Source organism: Cygnus atratus, chromosome 4, assembly GCF_013377495.2.
Source record: "Cygnus atratus isolate AKBS03 ecotype Queensland, Australia chromosome 4, CAtr_DNAZoo_HiC_assembly, whole genome shotgun sequence".
Classification (NCBI taxonomy): domain Eukaryota; kingdom Metazoa; phylum Chordata; class Aves; order Anseriformes; family Anatidae; genus Cygnus; species Cygnus atratus.
In genome coordinates this window covers 27708553-27733871 of record NC_066365.1, presented here as the reverse complement: position 1 = coordinate 27733871, position 25319 = coordinate 27708553, and the positions used below count along the sequence as shown (strand labels likewise).

The window sequence follows — 25319 nt, the reverse complement described above, 5'->3', positions numbered from 1 at the left end:
AAAGAGATTTGTGGATGGTTTCCAATGCTGTCACAGTACTGGCACGGTACAAATGGAGCAGAATGTGACTGAGAACCCCTGTGAGCCCTATTACTTTTTTTTTTTTTTAAGATTTTTTTTTCCTCAGGTGGAAAAGATTAATGTATTTATCCTTTGCTATCTGAAGCTGCATTCACACACACAATACGGTATTGTCCTGTTGTATGGGAATGACTTATTTCCCAATATATGCCAAATAGGTATTTTCTCCGTTATTTCAACATCCGTACTTCAGCAAAAGTAATTGTATCTGAACAGCATGTGACTGCTGTCCCAAAGAAGTGACCCTACCTATTAGGTTATTGGGAGCATGTATATGAGCTGAGACAGGTAAAGCAGATTCTGGATCAATAATCAAGAAAAGAAGCTGAGGCAATGTGAAGTGCATCTTAAGTAGTCTGTCTGTCAGAGAAGGGATGATCAAGGTCCTGGGGAGGGCGGTGAGTTCAGAGGACTTGCATGGGAAAGGCTCTGAGAAAATAACCAGAGGCTCTGGAGGGAAGTGAAAAGAATGAATATGATAACGCCATGTGTAGTCCTGAAACTTATCTCTGTCCACAAACCTGCAAGCTGTTTGAGATAGGGGCTGTCTCTTTCTCTTTGTTTGCACCAAGCATGATAAAACAAGATTCTGATTAGTCTGTCTGGGCATTACAGTGGTGTAAGTATTGAGAGGACTGAATCTGCTCAGTGTGCTTCTGTTTATAGTAAAACAGTTTCAATCCAGAAATGATGCTCTCCCTTTTCATTTTACAGCTGCTTGCGGAGGACTTCTGACAAAGCTAAATGGGACTATAACCACACCAGGGTGGCCCAAAGAATATCCTCCAAACAAAAACTGTGTGTGGCAGGTGGTTGCCCCGACGCAGTACCGAATTTCAATGAAATTTGAGTTTTTTGAGTTAGAAGGGAATGAAGTGAGTAACCATGAACAAAGAACTGCACAATCTGTTGCACACTAAACAGTTTCATGAGTGTTCAAAAATAGATATTGTCTTATAAAACCCTTCCTTAACTGTTCTTACGCTGACAGTAACCATATATATTCTTGTTTTTGTTCCGGGACTGTTTCTGGGTTCTTTCAAAACAAACATGGAGAGAATAGCTCTCTTTTTACATATCATCTGAATGTATATGTTGTACAAGAAATTTAAAAGAAATGTTCTCTGCTGAGTCTCAGCTGACTTCTTTTTATCAACAAAGTAAAACAGAACAAATGGCTGAGGCGTATTGGAAAGAATTCAAGACAAGAAAATCTGGAGAAACCAAGTCATCTTTACAGACTATGACTACAAAGAATACACATAAGTTTTGGTTAGTGATGGAGCCAGGGAGCGTTTAAATCACTTACGAGCATTTCAAGGGTGAATATTTTAAAAGGAGCAGTACCAGAAATAAGGCATAATAGAGTAACAGTGCTGTTTGAAAAATGGCATTTTTCTCCAAATGAGTCTGGATTGGGTCTTAGTATATGTACTTTGAAAAAGTTACGTAACACAGAACACCAAACAACCGTGATGCCTCTGCCAAAGGCTCTGTTAGGAGCAGGTTATGCCCCAGCCTCCAACACTGAGCTCAACTCTCTTTCCAAGCATCTTGTCGGTGGAGCCCAGGAGCATGCAATGCCTGCTGGAGGTGGCCTCCACTGAGCAGGGCAGCCCAGGGAGTACTTGCATCATGTCCTGTCCCAGGGGGTTTTGTCCCCAGGTGGGTCAGAGGGGCAAGGCAGAACCCATCCTGTGGGAAGGTCTACTCCCGCTAGCTCTAACAAAGTGTGTGTGTGTGGGGGGGTGGGGGCTTGCAGGGTTTAATGGGTGCCTATAGGTAAGCCATGAGTTCCAACATCAGCTTTTTAGCCTCTGTTCTGCTTCATAGGCATGACTGTCAAACCATTGAGTTCCTTTGCTACGCTCATAAAACGTTTCCTGCATTTTCTTGGTACATAAGGCAGATTTACAAGTAAGGTACCTGAGGTATAAGGAAGTTATATCAATTTTCTAAGGTCTTGCAAGACATGCAACTTTTGCAGATTTGAAAAATATATACACATATGTTTTCCAATGTCTAGAGCTTTGTTTTGACCCTCTCCAATGCTACAAAGCCTGCTTTGAGTTTATAAGATTAAATAGTACTACTAAGAAAGGTACCTGTGGAAATCAGAAGAAACATATAATATCTGGGAAATTCTAATGTATTTTCTGAGTGCAGACGTAATGTCTGCCTGTATACATTTAGCAAATGCGCTACTTTTGTTATTGTTTTAGGAGCTCCATGTAGTGCCAAGTTTAAAATCTTTTCTAATATTGCAATTTTAATATTTTACATTTACATTTTACAATTTTAGTTTTACAATTAACTTTTAATTTTATTTGTATTTTGTAGTGTTGTAAGAAGGAAGTTAGACCTCTCTCAAATTACATTTCATTTTTAATCTAAACGTATAGCAGTATCAAAACTCATCACTGGTGTACTGTTGAAATTGTTGGGATTTATTAACATTGAGTTATATTTGAAAATTGCAGGCATTAAAAATGAATTTGTCTTACAATTCATATAAATCAGCATGTGACAGTAACTCAAGTTTTGTATAACTTTCCTCTTTCTATTATATAAATGTGGTTTCAACGGAATTAGTCACTTTCCAACTCTGAAACATATGAAAGTAATTCCAGTAACAATAAAAACTGAGTTGTCATCTAGAATGTAGTATATTTAAAAAAAAAAAAAAAAAGAAGAAGCATTGACAACTATTTAATATTTCATAGACAGAAATTACAGCAAAGGCCAAAACACCATTTTCCCCTGCAGCTCCCCTGACATTTCTTTTATGACTATAAATTGCAATTTATGAAATACAACTTGGATTTAATGGACAATCTAAACTCTGTATGAATCCTCCTGGCCACTGTTTTCTCTTAAGCTATTAATTGCAGACAACTGGGACATTTTTGATTAAATGATTGATAGCTGAACCTAAGAAGCTTAGAAGTTTTTGGGTGGAAGGCTTTATGTTGGCCAAGGGATTATGCATTGAAAGTATTACCATGAGTTGTAGGCCTTGCATAAGGCTTTTTATTATTTTACTTTATTATTAACCATTTAGTGAAAATCACGTGTGTTAGCTCTCCAAATTATACCTATGCTACTGGTAAAGAAGAATTCACAAAGCTAATAGTGCAGATATGTATATTCATAAGTAAATGTTTGTCTTAAATTATGGCAAAAACCAATCTTGTAAGATTCTAAGTGAACAGGTTTTTTTTTTTTTTTTTTTTTTTAAATTTCTGGGGTGCAAACAGTAGAATATTTTTAGGTTTTAGGTATGTGGTTTATAGCACAAAGATAGCTATAAATTGTGGGGTGAATATTTCTAGATTTTAGTCTAATATTGAAATTCTTACTTTTTAGATTTAATGGACATGTTAAGAATTTAAAAATTGAAATGCTAGGCAGATTGGGGATAAAATAGATTTTTTAATATAATGAATACAATCACTATGTCTTACTAACCTTAAAATATTCTTACATAAAACCAGTGAACATCTGTAAGCATTTACAAATGTGTGCAGAGTCAGGAAAAAGCGGAACAAAATATTAATGTATTACTAAGAGGCATATTACATTTGAAGTTCTTTCATTTGTAAATAATTTCATACTTTTCTTTTGTTTAGCTTAAAAAACAAAACAAAACTCTCTGTTCCCAGGTTTGTAAGTACGATTATGTGGAGATTCGTAGTGGCCTTTCTTCTGATTCTAAACTACATGGCAAATTCTGTGGTACGGAAGTGCCTGAAGTTATCACCTCACAGTACAACAACATGCGAATTGAGTTCAGATCTGACAATACCGTGTCAAAAAAAGGCTTCAAGGCACACTTCTTTTCAGGTATAGAGAATCACTCTTGTGTACCTATGAGTGCCTCTGAGCACATACTGCCTGGGTGGAGTGAACACAGTGTTTTGATATAAAAGTGAGCATCCTTTCCCTTATAATTTTCCTTGTAGATTTAACTTGGTTTCATTTATAAAAGTATGAACCATTCTTCTTTCTTAAAATACTGTTCTGAATTGTAATATCTGTATATGGTAGAAAATACATAGAATGCATATATATATATATATATATATATTTAAATAAGAGCAGAAGTAAATGAATTTTGTGTGATAGGGCCAAAAAGAGGAAATTTAATAAGTGCTCCTAACTTTCTTTTAGATCCCAAGTTCTGTTGCTATTTTTTCAAATCCCAGTTGTAACGTAATATCAATTACATACTATGTATGCTTGTGTTTTTTTATTCAGGTCTCTGAATATATTGCATTAATTATGAAATTACCACTTTGTGGTATAGCATTTGCTTAACATTATGGTTTCTTTCTTGCCAGACTTTGCACTTCTTAATGTTATGCAAAAGAATAGAGTTTAAGACCTTGCCTTTGCAAAAAATTGTCTGTCTTTAGTTGAGTGTAATTTCATTGGGCAGATCAGAGCTATGACAATTTATATCATTTGAGGACATGCATTGTTGAATAAGTTTAGACATGAGTGAAGCTCAAGATCTGAAGAGAAATTTGCACACCAGTGGTCTTTGCAATTACCCACTGAGACTAGGTTATAATAATCTGGCTGTGGCAGAATAACAACTGGTGTTAGAGGTGTAATTTTGCTTAGTGCTTTTCTTGTGCACACACATGCATAGGTATGTAAAACAAAACAACTAAACAGTTTCCCCTCCCAAAACTCTGGAAACCATCCAGAAGCATTTGGGATTTGAATTTTGCCCCAAGTTTTTCCATAGCAGTTAAAAATCTGAATCTGGAAGATCCTGAATGTTTTTAGCATGTAGCAAAACTAATGTATTGTCTAGTGTATTACCAGGCACCATTATTAGGGTTTGTTCTCTAAAACTCTTTAGCAAAGCTGAAATGAAAATGGTATTTCAGTGGTTAGCCTTAATAACCTTGACAATGACAAAGAAATATGAATCAGTATATTGAGTGATAGAGAATGTATAAAGGATGGACAGTGAGGAAAATAACTATCAAAACAAACAGATTAGAGATTCACAACTTCCAATGTTTTCCCATTATGACTTCTTTGATGTTTTTCTTAAGGAATGATGGAAAATTAAAAAAAAGGGATTTATGAAGAAATTATTTTTCCTCTACTTTTTTGTCCTCTAAAGTGTATAATCTTCTCTAACAATCACGTTTCTCTGGTCATAGTTATTCAGATCTGTCTTTACATATAGTAGTAATTTACAGTTTTAAAATAATACTTTACTTTAACAATAACTTTTCAAGGTTTACTGAGTATTTGTAGTTAATATGCACACAACAGAGCTTCCTCCTAGAAACACACAACTAGTTGTTTCATGTAGGCCTAGGAGCGTCAGCAGGAATTGTCGCATATTACAACTTCTTACAAGAATATATATTGACATGTTCCACTTCTAAAAATAGCCAGTAAGTTGGTTATGTACTTTCAGTATCTGTAAAGCTATGGCAGATAAGATTAGCAATAATTGTTCTGTAATTTGTAAGAATTGTAGTTCAGAAATTATGGCTTGTGGACTTGTTGAACATGTACACGTTTAAGTTCAGTTAAATTTTGGTTCTCCTTAAAGTGATACTTCATTTTCACTGATTTTATACATACATACATATATATATATATATATTTGTGATTGTTTAAATAATCTATTAATATTATGAATGTGGTTTAAGAAGAGCTCAGGTCAATGCTATATCTTTAGGAAAGGCTGGACTGTATTTCATGCAATTCAAAGCATCAGGTTATAATCCTTCAGTACCATTATTTCATTTGTCTCTTTCACTTCTGAATGAATTATTATTATTATTAGGTGAAAAAAGATTTTTCCTTGTAAATTGAAAAAGCGAAGTTATAAATGACTCCATCGATCATCAGAATAAATTCATTAGCTGAGGCTGTTTTTTAATGGTGTTTTTTAGATGTTTTTAATGAATAGAAATGAAAGGTGTTTAGAAATAGAAAGGTGTTTTTTAATGAATAGAAATGTGTTATATGTCCTGAGTACAGAACATATTTAATGCTCTTCAAAAAAACATAGCTTGATATAAGTAGTTTTTGAGTTTGTATTTATATAAATCTACTGAATGCTTCATAATGAATTTCTGCTATAATGTCTGCTCTTAGTGCATGAGCTCAGACATTTTTTATTTTTTTCTCAATTTTCTGGTTGTTATTGTTTCTAGAAGATTCTATTATTCTATGTTACTTGGCTTACCACATTTGACAATATTTCCTGATCAAAACAGAAAATTTGTAATGCTTGAGACAAATCAAACTTTGAACTCAAACATGAGGCGTACATCTCAGAATAATTAGTTGGACACAACACTCATGACTGTCAGAAAGTGTTATAATTTTCTTATTCCTGAATTCCTTAATATGAACATAATATGCTATTGATCCATCAATTAAGCATGGACTTGAGACTTCACCTCATGTGTTTTGACTTTTGTGGGTTGATAGATGATCACTGTTCAGCTGATGATGCTTTTTATTTCTTGCCTTTTTATAAACTTGTCTTCAGAACACAATTTCAGAATTATATCTGCCAAGAAATAGTTAATATTAGTTCTTGGTGTACAGGATACTTGCTGGAAGGCATTTAACAATTTTATCAATTAAATCACACTAGAAGGATTTGTAAGTATTTAGTTATAATGAAGCGTTGGGAAAAAAAAATCAATGATGAGTAGAACTGTGCATTTTGCAGTCTATTCACCAGTAAAAGGCATCTGCAAAAGTCAGCAGGAGGGAGGTAGATAAGTCAAATTAATATGAAAGTTAAGGACTGTACTGTGTTCCTCAAGTAGAGCCAAGGAACTTTTTTTTTTTTGCAGATCTTTTAGTGGTGAATCCTGCAGCCCTGGCTACAATTGAGAAATTATGGCCCAGCTCCAGCTCAGATGACAGAAAGCAGTTTTGGGGTGATTGAAAACCAATGCGATAAACTGTGAAAGCAAACATTGACACAGGGCAACACATGACCTGCTCTAGGAAGCTATTTATGTTGATATAAGAAGACATGCAATCATGTTTTTGGCTGTTAAATGGTGTTAACAGCCAGTCAGGTGCTATTGGAAAGTGAGAAAAACTTTTTTTAATATTCTGTAAAATTTACATTCGATGGGACAGTTCTGAAGAAAGCTCAGTTGAGAGCCATTATCTATCTAATTGCCAGGAAGAATGTTACATGGTTATGATCCAGTTTCTTGGGTGTAGAGGAGAAACTAGGGAGTCATGCCATATTCATTTTTTAATGCTTTTGCTAAAAATTTTTGGAATTGGATATTAGGCTTCTAACAGCTTCCAGAAGTGAGGTGTGGTGTCCCCCTCTCCCCCCCGCTTCTCTTCTGTCCCCGCCCCCCCATCTCCTCTTATGCTTTTGTTGGAAGTCAGTGATTTATTCCTATCTATTTGACCTATAAGAATAGGGGAGTGTACAATAACTCCGTAAATTTACTCCAGGAAGGAAAAAAAGATATTAAAAAAATTGTTCTGTGATGTTTCTGAGAAGCTAGCTTAATCATTTCTTTAAATCACTTTCTTTAGTGGTATATTTAATACCCTGTTATAATGTCATTAATTGCCTCCATTTATCGTGAATTTTAGTTGTGTGATTTAAATATGTGATTCTTTGCATGACCATTCAAAACAGGTATGGTATTTAAAATAATATAAAAATGAAGTTTGGGACATTTTTTCTTGGGTATCAATTCATTAAGAAGTTAAAAAGAGAAACCTAGGATGTTTCTAGCCTTGAGCAGAACTGTTTTGGAGCACAAACTCATCTCTGGTGCCATCCTGGTACATTTTTTTCCACAGACAAGAAAGCTGCCTGCAAAGAGAAAATTTTTGTTTTTGAATCATGCAAGGACTTGGTACAGGTCCCTTCAGGCCGAGTACGTATTATTCACAGACTGGTGGCCTCTGAGGGTCTCAGAGGTACGACCATTTGTCCTCTGAATGATTTAAATCTAACATTTTGTTGAGAATGGATCTTTCCCTGTTCTGGGTACTGAAATGAAAAAAGAAAGAAAGTATCCATTCAAAACTGGGAGACTCATTTCCATCTGTCAGCCTAACAAATGGCTTTGTTTTTACATGGCAAAACATTTGTTCCTATAACTAATACAGACTAATTGTTTTTTTCATGAATTTTTAAAACTGGGCAATTAATTTGACAGAAAGTCTGTTCCAAATTATGAAGTGTGAGGAAGGCTTGTTCAACAGTTGCATCCTTGATTAACCATCTACAAATAATTATTGTAGTTCAGATATGTCCCAAAGCTTCTCTAGTCTACCTTCTGTCCATTGTTTTATAGTGATTTCATCTCTGAAGAGGTCCAACATGGGACTGTTTGCTTATGCACCTGTCTTTTAAGAGATTATTTTACAGAATGCATACTTAATGTTAAAATACTTTTCCCTATTTCATGCTTTGGTGGAAGGTGAAAATTGAGAGGGCTTTTATTCAGAATTTGCATACATACTCTGTACTTGAAAGTTGAACTTGAATGCATTTTGAGCTTGCCTTCCATTTATTATGTTATTTTGGTAGAAAACTAAACTTATGCTTAGGGGGGGAAATACTGAAGCATTTTCTTCCTATTACATCTAATTTCTCATTTGCTTTTTACTATTCTTCATTTGTAACATGGAATTAATTTATGATAGTGTCTGCTTTTGCAAAGATGAAAAATTAAATATTTTGTTTGAAATCGAATGAATTTACTACCTCAGTTTGAAACCTGCATTGCAAGGTGCATAAAGGTGCACATTTTTGTGCCTTTATGCTTCTTTCATCATCAAAATGACAACTAATATAAGCCTTTGGATGTTTGATTCTGGGAGCTACGTACGTTTTTCTGCTGTTACTTAACCTTCAAATCTGTTCACATCTGCAGAAAGCTTCCAAGACTTTTTGGTGCAAACACATTTGAGATTTACAGGATTAAAATGCAGTAGAAACTTGGGTTTGACTTGCAGGATTGTTCTACTTCATCATCATCTATTACAAGGAGAAATTGATTTTTCCTGAAACACCTGCAAGTCAATGAGTCAAGTGTTGCATACATTTTAGCAGATAAAGCTGATGTGTATGCAATTATAATGCAGACTTTCTTTGTTGTGTTACTGAATATAAGCAACTATAAAGGAAGGGAGTAAAATACATTAGTAAGACAACAAAAAGAGTCTTAAATTATCCATAGTGGTTTGTAATCTGTAGAAATTCTTACTGTGCCTGCTAAGTCTGAACATCGCATGTTACCTTGTTCAAAGATAATACTCACTGCTGCTTTCCAAGGCACATGAGACTGAAGGGGCTGCATGCTCTACATTCCACCTCTGCAACTACTGGGCCTCTGGGATGACCATAGTTCCTTTGCTCTTTTTCCTTTTGTCTTTTGCATGTTGAAATGGTGGAGTTTAAGATAGTGTGTATACTTGGGTGTGTTTGTATGTATATATGTATATACAAAAATGTAATAATACATGTATATATTTTTATACATCAGGTTTTTTGTGTGTGTATGTATATATACGTATACAAATCTATATAACCATACACACACACACACATGTGGGTGTATGTGTATGTGTGTGTGTATATATGGACATCTCAGTAGCAGTATGCCTCTCTTAATGGACTGGCCTCACCTAAAATGACAACAGCTGACATAGAAGGGTGGCAGCTGAGGCCTCTTCCTTGACTGACAGCCTGTTAATCTAGTTTGGCTTTTTTCCATGCAATGAATTTGTAGCTGTTTAATGCAGGTCATATTTCCTCCCCTACTTTCTGTTTTTACTTCTAACACACTAAAAGCTCTTTTAAGGGATTATCTGTTAATAAACAGAACTGCATGCTATATTGTAGATCTCCTTGAAATAATTAATACCAGTTTCTTTTGTATGTTTTTCAATGAAATGTTTTCCTTTTCAAGATGTTCTCTAATGTCCAGATTTATTAAAAGTAAAGCACACTGCCAGTCTGCTGGAAAGAAAAATCATCTTATTCAGAAAGTTTATGTTTAGTCACTCTTTTCTTACATCTTTCATGTGCAGAATTTGAAACCTTGCTTGGCCTCTGTGTGCCTTTCAAGATACTACAGTTAAGTTGTGGAATTTGCATAAAGCTGGAATACTTTGTGTTGTCCATAAATTGCACTCCCATTGTTCACCAAAATAAATAGCGGATGATATATTTATGAAATCTTTACCAGCTAGACCACCTGAAGGAGTAAATTCTGGTAACTGTCTTACCTCCTTTGATTTAGCTTGTTTGTTTTACTAGTGTTCCCCTCCCCTGAGAGCTATCCCCCAATTCTTAGAAAGATGAGGCAGGATATTTGTGCCATGGTGCAGGCTGAGCAATGAGTGGATAGACGTTAGGTACCAAAAAAATGAGAAGGACTGTGCCTTAATTTATTCTTTTCTGGTCTCAACCACTGTGCTAAACCTTTTTGTCTTTGGTAAAAAACACTACTGGTGTCTGTAATGTTCACCCATCCTTGTTGTGTATTTCTTAGACAAGGATGAGTGTTCAAAGGACAATGGTGGCTGCCAGCACGAGTGCATCAACACAGTAGGAAGCTATGTTTGCCAGTGCCGAAACGGATTTGTGCTACATGAAAACAAGCATGACTGCAAGGAGGGTAAGTAGTATGGTATTTGGACAGTAGATGATACAACTTTCAGAAAGAACTTTGCAGATATTTCTTTTCCAAGGAAAAGAAAGGAAAGAATGGGATCATGCAGTCATAGGCATTTGGACTTAATAGCTCCCTCGCCCCTCTTCCCTCATTCCCTCCATCCATAGCTCTTGTGTGTGGCTGAGTTTGAGGTTCCATGGAAACATGGTTTAAAAAACTTGGAGGTATTGGCCACTCAGCTTAAATGGGGAGTGCTGCTTTTAGTAGTGCTATGAAGTGTAGAGTATTTAGAGCTGTGACAGAATATTTATCTAATGAAGTACATAACAGAGGGGCAAGAGTTTTTGGAGAGAAGCCTGGTAAAGTTGTGATTTGCTCCCATTAGTGGCTGAACCCCAAGGTAGTAGTGAAACAGTAGCTGTCTTCATAAAACTCCTTTCAGGGTTTATTTTAGGGGACATATTCAGACAATCCAAATTTCAGTCAAGTCTCTACGCATCTTTCTTTCCATTTACTGTCTAAAGGTGGAGCAACCTCAGAAAACAGTAGGCTTGGGGACTTAAGTAAAATTTAGATTATCTGCAAATGAACTGTACATGTGCAATATCATAGGAGCTACTGTAATTTCTCAAGGCTGTATTCTAGCATGGATCTAATTTGCTACTGAACATGTGTCCTTTGTGAATCGCTTGCATTATGCCTGGTGTTGGGATGATACTTGCCTCCTCTAAAAGATTCTTGCCAAATAATTCTCTGATGTTTATAAAGCAAATTGATATTGTTAAAAAATGAAAGACAAAAGGAGAAGAAGCAGGTTTTTTTGCTTACCTTCTCTAAGTTTTAGGTTTTTCATTTATTGAGAGAGGCACTTCTGGAAACAGTTATGATTTGAATGACTAAGCTGTTCTTGGTACATACTTACAATTCAGTCTTTGCTGTTTTCTGGTTGTATATATTTCCCTGAAACTGTGGTTTAGAAATCAAAATGATTGCTGTGTAGCAGCAGCATGAAAATTAGTGAGAAGAGAGAAAAATAAATTGTTCAAGAAATACAATTTGAAGTTGGATTGGCAAGATTTCTCATGTGGATTCACATCCTTATCTGCAAGCAGAATGGGGGGGTTTAGCAGAATATTTAATTATATTTCAATACTTTGTTTATGTTTATTTATTTACTTATTTAAAAAGTAATCCATTGTAAACAACAATATATGTTTCACGAATCAAAGCATGCTGGGTTAATTGCCATAAAGTGCTCATCAAAGGGGAGAAAAAATAATCCTGCACACCAAGAAGGTGCTTAGCTGCCTTCCTACTAATCCTTTCCATTCAGTGGGTCCCCTGGCAAGCAAGAGTACTTCTCTGTCTGCCTCTGAATATAGACCCCCAGACTAACTGATGCTATTACTGTTGGCATAGCTGAGTGTGAACAGAAGATCCACAGTCCCAATGGCATCATCACAAGTCCCAACTGGCCCGACAAATATCCCAGCAGAAAGGAGTGCACCTGGGAAATCAGTGCCACCCCTGGCAGAGGGTCAAATTGGTGAGTTTCTACCTACCCTTCCTTTTGCTCATTTCTTCCACCAAACCTGCTTCTTAAATGACTGCACTCAGTGATTTGAAACTGTTACTCATCTTTACTATCCAATTTGCAGCCAAAGGTAAGCTGTTTTAAAAAAACCTGCTGACTCCTGTCCATTCCTGGCAAACTGGGGCTGCTCAGTATCACAGAGCTGTGAGTTAAACTTTGTGATGATTGCACTCTGCAAAGCAAAGGGCAGGAGGAATCCTTTTCTCCTATGAGACTTTAGTATATCAATGTTGCAATTCATAAAATTTGCACAAAGTTTTGAAGAATACGGTAGAAGACATTTACACAAACTCCAATGTATACAATAAGCAATATTAGAAGTTATGAACAGTCCCCTCCACACACCTTTTGCATTTCTATTCTTCACTTTTTGAAGAGGAAAAGAAGACCCAAAACCCAAGAATCTGAACTTCTTATTTAAAGGTGGCTTCAAATTTTAACATAGGTAGAAGAGCAACTTAAGTAGAGTTATGTGATCTTTGTGTCTAGCTGGCTGAAGACAGTTCTGATGGCTGAAGACAGGCTAGCAGAGCTCAAGGAGCTCTGCAGACCTTCTGAAGTTATGTAACATCTTTACAAAGCCAAAGACGTGGACCTGTCCAGGAGGCTTCTCTGCAGTGAGCTCAGCAGTGTTTCTTGGTACTTGGGGGAGAGCCGCATTACTGTCTCTGCAATACCTATGTCAGATGGCTCCTTGGTTCAGTGGTGAAGGAATTCCTCCCATCGTTCTATATCCTTCACTGATCTGAAAAAAGGGGGCTAGGTTTCTAAAGAAATGATGTTTAGAATCCATGCACAGAACCTTCCTTACAGGTGTTAAAACAATAAACAAATGTGCTACTATAATACCTGTAGAGGAAAACAAAACAAAACAAAAACAAAAACAAACCACTGATATTTGCACAGGCATGCAGAGTCTTTGTCCTGAAGAACTTAGCAATGTGAACATGCTAGATTTGCAAATGAAAATAAGAATTGCAGTACACACAAAAATGCCACAAAAAGGAAAATTGGAGTCAACTCTCTTCATAACAAAAGATAATTTAACAAATGTTTTGGAGCAAATAAACTTAAGAGATATGTCTCTACTTCAGAAAGGTAGAAGCAATAACCTAGTTTGATATGGGAATGAAAGGGATATTGCCGTCTCAACTCCTGACCTTAGACAGAGCCATAACCTCCGTTACTGGTGCTGATGTGAGATCATTTGTTGATTCCAGTTCTCCAGAAGTAAAATGGTCAATGTATCCATACAGAGAGGGGGTGAGGGAATGAGTGGTATGTGTGATCTGCCCATTTAGGGGTGAAAAACAGGTTTTTGATTGAGAAGGCCTTCCATACTGCCAATTAACAGTATTTCACCCTGGCTGCATATAACAAAGCCAGCCAGACATCTGCATAGGCGTGTTACTATAAAAGCTTTTTCGGTGCTTTTAACCTCAGCAGGCAGAATTCCAGCATTTATATTTCTTTATTGAAATATCACATGGATCTATTCTAAAAGTTTTTTTTTTTTTTTAAATTGTATTTTGCCAATGAAATTGGAAAAAATAGACAAACTTTTCCTAGATAATTTTTTTAAAGAATATCTCCATGATTTAGAGCCTGAAATACACTTTCCTGTGAAACCAGTGGGTTCAGTCTACTAAATGCTGTATGTATTAATATCTTTAAAATCTGTCTAGTGCAGCAAAATGCCATATTATTAATACCAAGCAATACTTCCACTATAGATAAATATTTTTTCTTGGACTTCCACACTCTATTTAAGTTTACTCCTCATGGTTTACTTAGCCAAATTAAACAAGAAGAGAATTGATTTCTTTATACTAACAAACTACATGAATTGTTAGGCTGTGCTTCATTTCCTGAGGGATGTGTGTGTACAGAAACTAATCTTTTCTTGTGATTGCTCTCACTCTGATAATCATTGAAGTCTCTTCCTGAGAGGGGTAAAGTTAAGCATTTGGTGTAATTAAGAAGCCTATGAAAAAAATGAATATGCACTTCAGAATTTTTACATGAAATGTGAAGATAAAGACAGCCTTGAAAATGTATGTACTAGAGAGAGATTTTCTTAAGTTAATCAGCCGGATGTTTATAAGAGACAGACTTAAGTATCCCATTCAGGCAGCTATCCATAAGTGCCACCAACATATCTAGTCAGTAAAGTGCTATAGATAGTCTGACTGTTCAGAAGCTGTACGTAACACTTCTGAATACCATTCCCCCTAACAAGACAATCAGAGTGGTAACTGCAGTGATGGAGGGGTAGGTATTCAAAAGTATTTGTCCCAGGAAAGGCCAAGTGTGATTTAATTATTACTACCAACTTCATTAAGTTATTTTTGAACACTGTTGACACTAAATAGTAGAGAGAAAGTTATCACCCACTCTTCAGTTATGTTCAACTTCAAGTTGTGTTAGTTCTTCCCTTACCAAGCCTGTTCACAGCCTGTTGCTAGGAGCTGACCACTTTACAAAGAATAAGAAAAAAAAGGAGATTCTCTGAATGTTTGAAAATATTAGTTACTTTGATCTTTTTAAAGACCTGATATTAAGATTCGCTTTTCTTTTAAAATAACATTTCTTTGATTCTATTTATAATTTCTAGCCTCAATTGCTAGGCTGTCAGTGGATTTAGGATTTTTTTCTGTTCTTTGTAGGACTCAATATAATGTACTGTCTACCTACAGGCTTAAGAATCTCAGTGATGATTCAAATATTAAAAAGAATAGTTGTGCCTTACAGTTCATGGTGAGAGGCACTTCCTAGAGAGCAATCTTTTGTGCTAATGAGAAATGGACAAAATTTGTAATTTTCCTTTTAAAGGAAAATTAGATGACATCTATCACTGCTGTTGACTCCAAATTGGCTAACTCAATTCTGTATTTGACTTACACTCTCAGCTTTCTTTTCTTTCTTTCTTTCTCTCTTTTTTTTTTTTTTTTTAATCCATGGGATTTTATTTAGGTATAAATGACAATATATATTTGGCATCATAAAAGTAGGATGGCTGACAACAATTTGAGAGCAACAGGAGGAACTGCTGTACAGCTGGTTTTACTGCCCCTGCAGTTTTTTCCCTTAATAGAAAACACCAAGTTTCCTGTGAAGTGAACTTATGCCACTGTATCTTTCAACTCTCACTACCAACTTTTCACAAAATGAAAATTGTATTCTGAATATTTTGGTTCTCTGGGCAAAAGGATTTATATTTTAGCTGTTGATATTTCCTTTAGTTTGGCTGTGAATATAAATTACCATCACATTTTACATTTGCTGAATTCCACAAGGGACACTGTAGGTCAGATTTCCTTTGTTGTACCACATAGAATGAATAATCATATGCATTCAATATATGCATAATATTTGTTCAGTAACTGACAGTTTAGTTTTATTCTTTTAAATATTGCTTCTTAATCCTTTAGTGTTTTGTGTTTATTCTTCTTTTTATAAATAGCTATATAACTACTTATGAGAGCATTTTTACTCGGTGTTTTTATAATATTTTGAATTCCGCCTTGAATTGTATGTTATTTGTGAAAATTCACAAAGATGTGTATGTATAATGCATATGTGTAATGCATTTTCAGTGTTCACAGGAGAGGAAAGTACCAACTTTTTGATCTTTAGGGCTCAGGTTCAGATATGGCCCTGGTCAAAAAGCCACATCTGAAATCTCTTAGTTGTTGTCTTGAAATAAATTTGTTGATAACAGTCCAGTCTTGGAAGACGCTCTTCCATATTTGAAAAGCAAGTATTAGTCATATCTGCTTTAGCAATTTCTGTAGGGTGTGACATGTGCTTTTGGGAAATGCCTTTGGTTGGAGACTCTGAGTTTGAGGAATCTAAATGCCAAAAGTTTTTAGAAGTAGGTTGCTCAGGCTCTGCTCCAAAGGACACTTAATATATATTTTTAATAGAACTGAATTTGTCCTTACAAGCTTCCGTAAGCACTGATAGAGACTGTGAGAATCCCCAGGTGCTCAGAAACTGAAATAAATGCTTTGAAGTGTAGAAGAAACATCACAGATTTGAGATGAAGTAGTTTGTGATGGTTGTGTTCAGACCATTACAGCAATTTGAATCTTCTAGGGAGAGGTGAGGAGGGTGAAAGAGTCTGCTAAAGTGTTTTTTATTTTTAATAAACAGAGACAAAATCATTTTGCTATTTTTCATAGTAATTTCACTAGCAAAAATATGATGTTAGCATGAAGGATGCAGCATGAAATATTATTAGTGTTGTAACAATAAAAATAGTATCTCTGAATAATAGATTAGAAAATATAATTATCACATATAACAAGTCATGTGGAAAGGTCATTCTCAAAGGCTTTAGCTGTGGAGGGAGGTTAAAAAAAAAAAAAAAAGCATTATGATTCACAGATGTTTCAAGGCCTCAGCTATCTGAGGAACTAATAGATTTCCTGCTTTTTGCTTTGTTTCAAATGTTCTGTGAAATTTGGAATAATACAATAAAGGGCATGTATTCAAAAGAAGGCCACGGTATTCTAGATTTAATATTCTGTTACAGATACTCATTGACTCTAAAGATTCCCTTTTATGTGACGGGAAATTGGCAGTTTTAATCATTATTCCACTATCTCAAAAGTGGTATGTGATTCAAACCTATAGAGTTGTAGGAGCAGTAATGCTAAATCTGTCATCTTTACATCTACATTGTATTCTGAAACATGCTAACAGTACAGATGTACGTTATAGATACAGTACTACATTGCCTCATTTTTTTTTTTCCCAGACCTTCAATGAATTTGAGATAGAACAACATCAAGAATGTGCCTATGACCACTTGGAAGTTTTTGATGGTGAAAGTGAAAAATCACCAATTCTGGGACGCTTATGTGGCAATAAGATACCAGATCCTCTTATTGCTACTGGAAACAAAATGTTTATTCGCTTTATTTCTGATGCATCAGTTCAAAGAAAGGGCTTTCAAGCAACGCACTCTACAGGTCAGAAAATCAGGATGTGGTTTACTCATGATTTCCCCTTCATTCTTTAGTAGAAGATATTCATGCATTTACTTTTTACTGACAGGATGATTTAATAGATAACACAATGTTACAACTAAATCTAATGAAACCTTAAGAACACTTGGAAAAGTGAGAGAATGCAAAAAACATTCTGTAATATTGTAGTCATTTCTTTATCTCTCTTTGCCTCTGAATTTCTCTTTTTCTCTTTCTCCTTCTTGCTTTGTCTTTTTTTTTTTTTCTTAATAATTTTATAGGAAAATGATTAAAAGATTTTGAAACAAAATCTGATAAAAAGATGATGTTGGCATAGACAGTCTAAGAAATATTTCCTAGGTTTCATTAGTTTGTAAAATTTTTAATATCTTTTCAGTGTATTTTAAATGGCAATACTTCACTGGGACATGAGATGAGCCTCTATTACTTTCCTTTTCTAACTTAAACAAAAGTTTGGGTTTTGTATAAACAGCTATTACTTTCCTGTAGGGCTAAAAAGGAAAGACAAACCAAGGAACAGTAAGAAAAACAATACTGAAAACTTTCTTAAGACAGTAAGAATATAATCTCTTAGAAATTTGCCATTTAGTTTTGTTGTTTTGCAGAAATCACTGAAATTGAGTATAGTGTTTTGCAATTGCATTAATAGACGGGGACGTTTTCAGTGTGAGCTTTATTTCCCAGACGTTGTTTGGCTTACAGTGGCCCCTAGTGCTGAATCTCTGAACTTCCATTGCTTGCTGTAAGACGAGGTTTTTTTGTGTGGTTTCGTTTTTCTTCACTTTTTCTTCCTCAATAGCTGTCTTTACTTTCAACAGTTCATTTTCTTTCATCCAGTATTTGGAAATGAATATTAATGCAGAAAATATTTATAAGTACCTGTTCTAGTACATAAGGTTTTCTGACAGGTAGCAGTCATTAATGGAAGATGAGAATCAAGGTGACTAGACACTGTTCATACCATTTGATATTATTCATCAAGTCGATGTGTAATGCTCAGCTAATCATACATCAGTTTTAACATTTCTTATTTTTTTTTTCTGCTTTGTTGAGAACAATTCTAAAACTGTGTTAATTTAATTTCCCTTTTTTAATTTCCCTTTTAATTTTCCTGGAAAAGCAGTAAGCAACAGTATATGAACTGTTTTTCTTCTCATGATCTGGGCCTGGAAAGTGAAAAGCTTAACCACCTATCAGTCAATTTATGCTTTTCTTGTTTAAGATTCTGTTTTACAAACATGTCATTATTTGCCTTCCCCACCTCAGTAAACACTTACCTTAGGCAGAAAATTAGATATAAATAGTAATAATTACTCATGTTAAATTACCATAAGGTAAATAATAAAAGGTCAAAAGTCTTGTTAGAAACAGGTGTTATGAAACTACCATTGAAATGTGCTGAATTTTATATGCCTTATCTGCAAAAACTTTTTGAGCAAGCATGATAGTGCTTTTCTGAGAAAGCCTGGAGAATAAAATCTGCCCAGTTTTTAAGAAAGTTGTAAAAATTATTAAGTTTGCCTCCTTAAGCTAGAATATTTATTTCACTAGGCTGTTTTTGCATGAAATGCTCATTAAGTTGAACAGCACATCACCTGCATGTGCTTTGAAGTACCATTGAATGAGAGACAACTCAGAATTTGTAGCCTTGAGACCAAAACAGTTGTTCCACAGGAATTTTACCTCCGTGCTTTGGACTCATGCCCAATGAATAGATACCCAACAAGAGTTTAAACGGTGCATTGCATTTTATTATTTTTTTTTCTTGCAAATAATAATAGAAACATGATAAGACTATAGCAAACGATAAACATTCAAAAAACAGATTGGATAGAAAGACTTCCCGAACTTCCCCAGGTAGAGCAAAGAAATAAGGAAGAAATTCTTTATAAGGAAGAATTCTTTACTCTGAGGGGGTGGTGAAGCCCTGGCACAGGTTTCCCAGAGAAGCAGTGGATGCCACACCCCTGGAATTGTTTAAGGCTGGGTTGGATGGGGCTTTGGGCAACCTGGTCTAGTGGGTGGCATCCCTGCCAATGGCAGCGGGGTTGGAACTGGATGGCCTTTAAGGTCCCTTCCAACTGAAACCATTCTGTGATTCTGTGAAAGGGAATTGCCGTTTTCTGCAGCTGCTAGTATGGCTATGCATTTCCTTTAAGGACATGTCACAGTTCACTATATATATTTTTTTCTTTAGTAGAAAAATAATAATAAAACAGTCATAAAGTAAATGAAATTTAAAAAAAAAATCATTTTTTTCCTTTAAAAGGAAAAAAAGAATCAGTTAATTAGAATAGCAATGAGAAATAAATGCTTGAAGGATCTCATTTGTCCAACAGCTTGATAGACACAGTAAAGTTCTTTATTATTTAATTTATAAACTCTTTAAATAGTTATAAACAAGCTCTAAAGCAACATACACCTTTTACACCTGTGTAGAAGCAGAGATTGATAATCTGTTTTTGGCATAGGGCAAGGTTCTTCTGTTTAGAACTTGCCACAAGAGACTTTCTCTGGCAGTGACAGCTTTCTCCCAGCCAGGACCTTTTGCAGAGAAAGGCCTGTCCATGTCCATGAACTACAAAACAAGCTGGCAAGGTTAGCTGTAGTGTTTAGTATTGAACTGGTTCTCCAGGCACAGCATAAAGATTAAATTTGACATTCTTATGTAACACGGGACTCTTACATGTGCTCCTGTTGATCGCTCACTGCATGTGCTAGAGCTGATACCCTTCTCACCCTCACCACTTGTTAATGATGTCGTTAACCCATGTCAAAAAGCTGACACCACTTAGAGCACTTGCCTTGCTCTCAAATGACTACCTGGACTACCTTGTTGCGCCAGGGGAGGTTTAGGTTGGATATTAGGAAGAACTTCTTTACTGAAAGGGTTGTTAGGCATTGGAATGGACTGCCCAGGGAAGTGGTTGAGTCGTCATCCCTGGAGGTCTTTAAAAGACGTTTAGATGTAGTCCTTAGTGATATGGTTTAGTGGAGGTCTTGTTAGTGTTAGGACAGAGGTTGGACTAGATGATCTTGGAGGTCTCTTCCAACCTAGATGATTCTGTGATTCTGTGAAGGAGGTTCCACCTCTTGAACCACTTTCCTTATACCTTTGGCATTCCCTTTTTTCTTTTACTTGAAAATTATGAAATATGCTCAAGTCTTAAAATTTATTTATTAATATATATATATAAATATATATTTAGAGGAAACATGGAATGGTGGATCTGTCTTCATACTGGGTAGTATTCCACTCTACACGTTGTTTGATTGATCTGTTTGTAGAGTAAGAATGTGCTCTGAATAAGGTAGGGCAGCTATGGAAAGAAAATTTTAATTTGCACTGAATAAGCTTCTTAGTTCTCTTTTCCACCCCAACTTTTCAGAGTGTGGTGGTCGACTGAAAGCTGAAACCAAGGCCAAAGATCTGTACTCTCATGCTCAGTTTGGCGATAACAACTATCCAGTTCAGGCGGACTGCGACTGGCTCCTGGTGGCAGAGCGTGGCTATCGAGTTGAGTTAATGTTTCAGACTTTTGAGGTTGAAGAAGAGGCAGACTGTGGTTATGATTACATGGAGCTATTCGATGGTCATGATAAGTCAGCAATGAGACTTGGTCGATTTTGTGGATCTGGGGTAAGTAACCAGGTACTAAAGTTTGTTTTTTTTTCTTTTTTTTTTTTTCTTTCTCATTGCAATTAAAAATAGAAAGAAAGAAGGGGCAGAGGAAAGACAGAAGAGATGAGGTTAGCTTACTACACCTTATGATAAAGATACCAGATTTTCTACCCCATTTTTTAAAAAGAATTTTACAGGCTTGTACTAAAATGCACCTATGGCATTTGAAAAGTTTCCCTTGAAATACTTTCAACAATAGTTGATAGTTATTGATCAAAGTATTGTAATGCTATGTTAAGTTTTAGGTAGCTGGCAGTGGAGTGCTTTTCAGTGCCCCCCAAAAAGTTATCAGTTTTTTCCTATAGAGGGAAATGCATTGTTGTTGAAAATTATCACATTCAAATTCTGTCAATATGAATGAAGAAGCCACATTTTATGGGAAAGGGGCACCTGGGAAATATTTATAATGCAGTCGTCTATTGCTTAAATCTGATTTTAGGAAAAAAATGCTCTTAACTATGTTATTAATATGGGCCTTAAGAAAGCTCTGTCATTCCAAATGCATCTCTGACATGGTTTAATTGTGAGACATGGAGGACATTGTCTAGGTGACATCCTGAAAAGGATGCATATTATTTCTCCTTTCAGAGTTTCATTGTTCTGTTGGCTACCTGCCTTGTGAAAGCTGGTGCCATGATCCCACAAGTCCTTATCAATTCCTTATGTGTGTGCAAATGCAAGCACATTTTCATACATAGTCTTTGCCTACAGAAAAGGTTTGCGAAAGGCTCTACATGAGATGGTAGGAGCTCTTAATCAGCCACATGCCACTTTGGATTTAACTACAGTGCCTGATCAGTGCATTTGAGATGAGTGCATCTCAGTCATTCAGACTAGTTGCTAGTTTTTAAATATTTTTAAGGCATTTTTTATGACACTTTAGGTGAAGGAAAGGTGCTACCACTGAACTGCAGACAATATATGCTAAGGAATTGCTACAACTGAGACCACCATCTACTACTTTACACATAACAATACTTTTCAAGTTGGCCTGTATTGCAAGTAGAATAGCAGCAAGTTGGAGAATAGCCCAGCCTCAGATGAAAAAAATCACTTTCACTGTTTTTGTTTTTCTGCTATGATATGGATGAATGGCTTAATAGACCGTTCCAAACCCAAGTATGTAGGAAACATGGAATTAAATATAAAAGCTATTAAAAGCAATTAATCCAAACTGAAGTCGGGGGGTGGGAGCACTATTAATACACGTTACTACTTTCTCAACTTTAGAAAAAGGACTTGGTATTTCAGTTAGTACTTCTGATCAATGTGCTTCAGTAATAAAGCAGGCCACCATGAGGGCTGTGAAGAATATGTTTGAAAATAGGTCAATGTTGGAGTCAATTGTTTGTCTAAATATAGAATATTATGGATGGTCCTGCCCTCTCACTTACATGACTGCAACAGAACTGTAGAAAACGTGGGAAGGACAAAAAAAAAAAGAGCTTTGGTTTTCCTTGTCTCTTAAGAAAAGGTTGCAGAGATATTCAATACAAATTGGACAAGGTAAATCAGATTTGGAGAATATTTAGATTAGCATTTATTTAGATTGGATGAAAGAATGCTGTTCAGTCTCAGAGCTCGAGATTGAAAGAGTGCTTGGATATTAATACAAAACCCAAAAACATGTAATAGTTAATTTCAAAATTTCTGTCAGCAAGTAAAAATTCAAACATACTGATGTAAGCTGACCTTCAGCTTTTAGGAATTTAGGTTAGCATTTCCTCAGTCTGCCTTAAAAATTCCCTGTGATTTAGAACTGAATGAGTAGAAGTATTTTGTTAGTTGATATAAGATGACATCATGTGCAATTACACAACTACACAACATGGCAAAACAGGAAAAGAGAAGTATCCATAAGAAAAAATCTGAATGAAGGGGATAAATACACAGACTAGGCACATTATTTATTTATTGTTTGTTCATTTATTTTAGCCACCAGAAGAAATCTATTCAGCAGGGGAAGCTCTTTTACTCCACTTTCACACTGATGATACAATCAACAAGAAAGGATTTCATATACGATATAGAAGTATAAAATATCCAGATAGTGTGCGCACCAAAAAATAACATGAACCTCTATGTAAGAAAAGGAGAATGCGGAAAAAAAAGGAATGCACAGTGGAAAAGAAGGAAGGTGTCTTTTTTTAAACTGAAGTTATTAGCACAAAATGTTTTATATGAGTTCAGTTGAAATGATGACTTATAAGACCAGAGACTAAAATAAAATTAAAAAACAAAACAACAACGACAAAAAAACCCTGTCCCAGTGGAATAGACAAGATGATGATATGCAGGCTCCATACTCGACACTTCTCTGTGAAGCTGGTGAAAGGACTTTGCATGCTTCCAGGAGAATATGAAAGCTTTTGTTCATAGTTCGACATTTGTCATAGATGCGTGCAGATTCAATCAGTTGTGTTTAGGGGAAGTGACCTGTTCTTCCTTCTGACAATTGTTTGTTGTCCAGGAGAAAAAATAAAGCTCTTTCAGGTCACACACTCAAAATACTCTTCTTATATCTAGTTGCTTTAACTTTGTATCTTGCATACAGTGTGTACAACGACTTGAAAGAAGATATGAAATGGGAAGGTCTTCCTGCATTGTTCTGTGTTTTTTACCAATTCATCTACCATATCAGGTTATCAGTTTTGAAACTGGAAAGTCATACTTCTGAAACGTAACTGATCTTCAGAGTATTTTGTTTTACTAGTGACTGAAGTCTGAACTGTTACATTGGTCATCAGTTGCTTGACCAATCACTAGTTGACTGAATTTGAACAATGTAAGAATCTGAAAATGTTAGGTTTACTGGTTAAGTAAGCTATCTCTGATGATGTGCTCTTATTTTGCACTGAACGTAGAATATAGACTGAGATGAAAACCTGTCATGAATCAAAATATGTATCCATGAGAGGCAGAAATAGTATCGTCTGAAACTCCTCCTATTGAATTTGTTTTCAGCAGTACATTTGGAACCACTACTAAGCTTTATTTCGTCAGACCTCTTTATAAATGAGCTAACAGCCTGGTTTAGCTAATCAGAAATGAAGCTGCAGTAGCATCCAAGTGGGAGGTTTCCTAAAGATTCTTTTTTTTGGGGAAGAAGAGTATCTGTGATGGTGAAAAAAGCAAAACAAAACAATGGACACAGGATTTGTTTATTATCGAGAATGAATTCCTATGGTGCTATTCCATGAACATTTAAAAAAAATAAAAACCAAGAAGTTTTAGACTTTTGAGCCAACAGCTTGCAGATCATGAATGTCTCCCTCTGCGTGGCTGCATCTGAAGAAGGAAGGCTTTACTGCTCTGGGGGAGGGCAGGTTGCAATGGCAGCACTAGTCCTGTGGAACAACTACTACTATTGCCTTAGAATCCTCGCACATGATCAGACAGATCTTCCTGTAGATACACCTCTAATTTGATAAATAATTCGACGACTCAGACGTTTTAGCATACGCTAACAGAAGGATCTTCAAGAGAAAATACCATCTGCAGAATGAGATCATCTGCCTGTAAATACAGTGACTTGCTTTTGATGTAGACATGTTACGTTTAGAACTGAGATACTCTATGTGCTTTAGGCCATACATGGCTTTAGTCATAATGTATATGCATTATGTAAGTATTGTATGAATGAGTGCTCCAGGGGAGTGAGAGGTATTGTGTGGATGAACATTGAGTTGTTTCTTTATGTGCCAAGTTCTACCAGGACCATGTTCGACTGTAGCAACTTTTCTTTAAAGGCTTCATAGACAGATAACGAGGATTTCTAGTTGGCAAGAATCAAGTTAAAAGTATTATGTTTCACTCTACAATAAATATTATTTTGATATCCTTTGATGTAAGTTGCTACTCAGATTAGCTTAGTTTCTGTTACCTTACTATGAACATACATTGGCACTAATAAATCTGATCTTTTTTTATAAAAATAAAACCCAAATGTCTGCATAGTTGTCTTTCACTGCTTTTACACCTGTATTACTGTTTATATATTACCATTTTCATTTCCAAACAACTTATGTGTATGAAGTCCAAAAACTGAACAATTTCTGTATTTTTATAATGCTGCTCCACTATCCTTTTTTTTTTTTTTTGGTTCAGTTTTTTTCAGGGTGTTTGCACAAGGATTACATTTTATCCAAGTTGTTTTACTACAAAAATTCAGGAAACTTACTGTAGAAGTCAGAAAAGAGTTGCCATAAACTTTGATTACAAAGTTAAAATATGTTTCTCTAATTGCTTATCTGTTTGTAGATCCCATATTGCTTAAGAACAGTGAAGGTGAAGGTGCTGTTCTTAATGAT

The 25319-nt window shown here is 35.5% G+C and overlaps 1 protein-coding gene across 5 annotated transcripts in view; it reads left to right on the top strand.

Annotated features, from left to right (window-relative positions):
• TLL1 (tolloid like 1) overlaps positions 1–24907 on the top strand; it is a 132900-nt gene extending 107993 nt beyond the window's left edge. For 3 of the 5 annotated variants that reach the window (XM_050710501.1, XM_050710500.1, XM_050710502.1), the window contains 5 exons: positions 796–956; positions 3744–3924; positions 10617–10742; positions 12159–12285; positions 17096–17244. In XM_050710501.1, coding sequence (XP_050566458.1) covers positions 796–956; positions 3744–3924; positions 10617–10742; positions 12159–12285; position 17096 — 596 coding nt within the window. In that variant the 3' untranslated portion in view covers positions 17097–17244. Of the gene's footprint in view, positions 1–795; positions 957–3743; positions 3925–10616; positions 10743–12158; positions 12286–13561; positions 13572–17095; positions 17310–20716; positions 20968–22944 lie in introns of those variants that run through there. The other 2 variants (XM_035552359.2, XM_050710503.1) reach the window with 1 other exon arrangement.
• Positions 24908–25319: the final 412 nt, after the last annotated feature.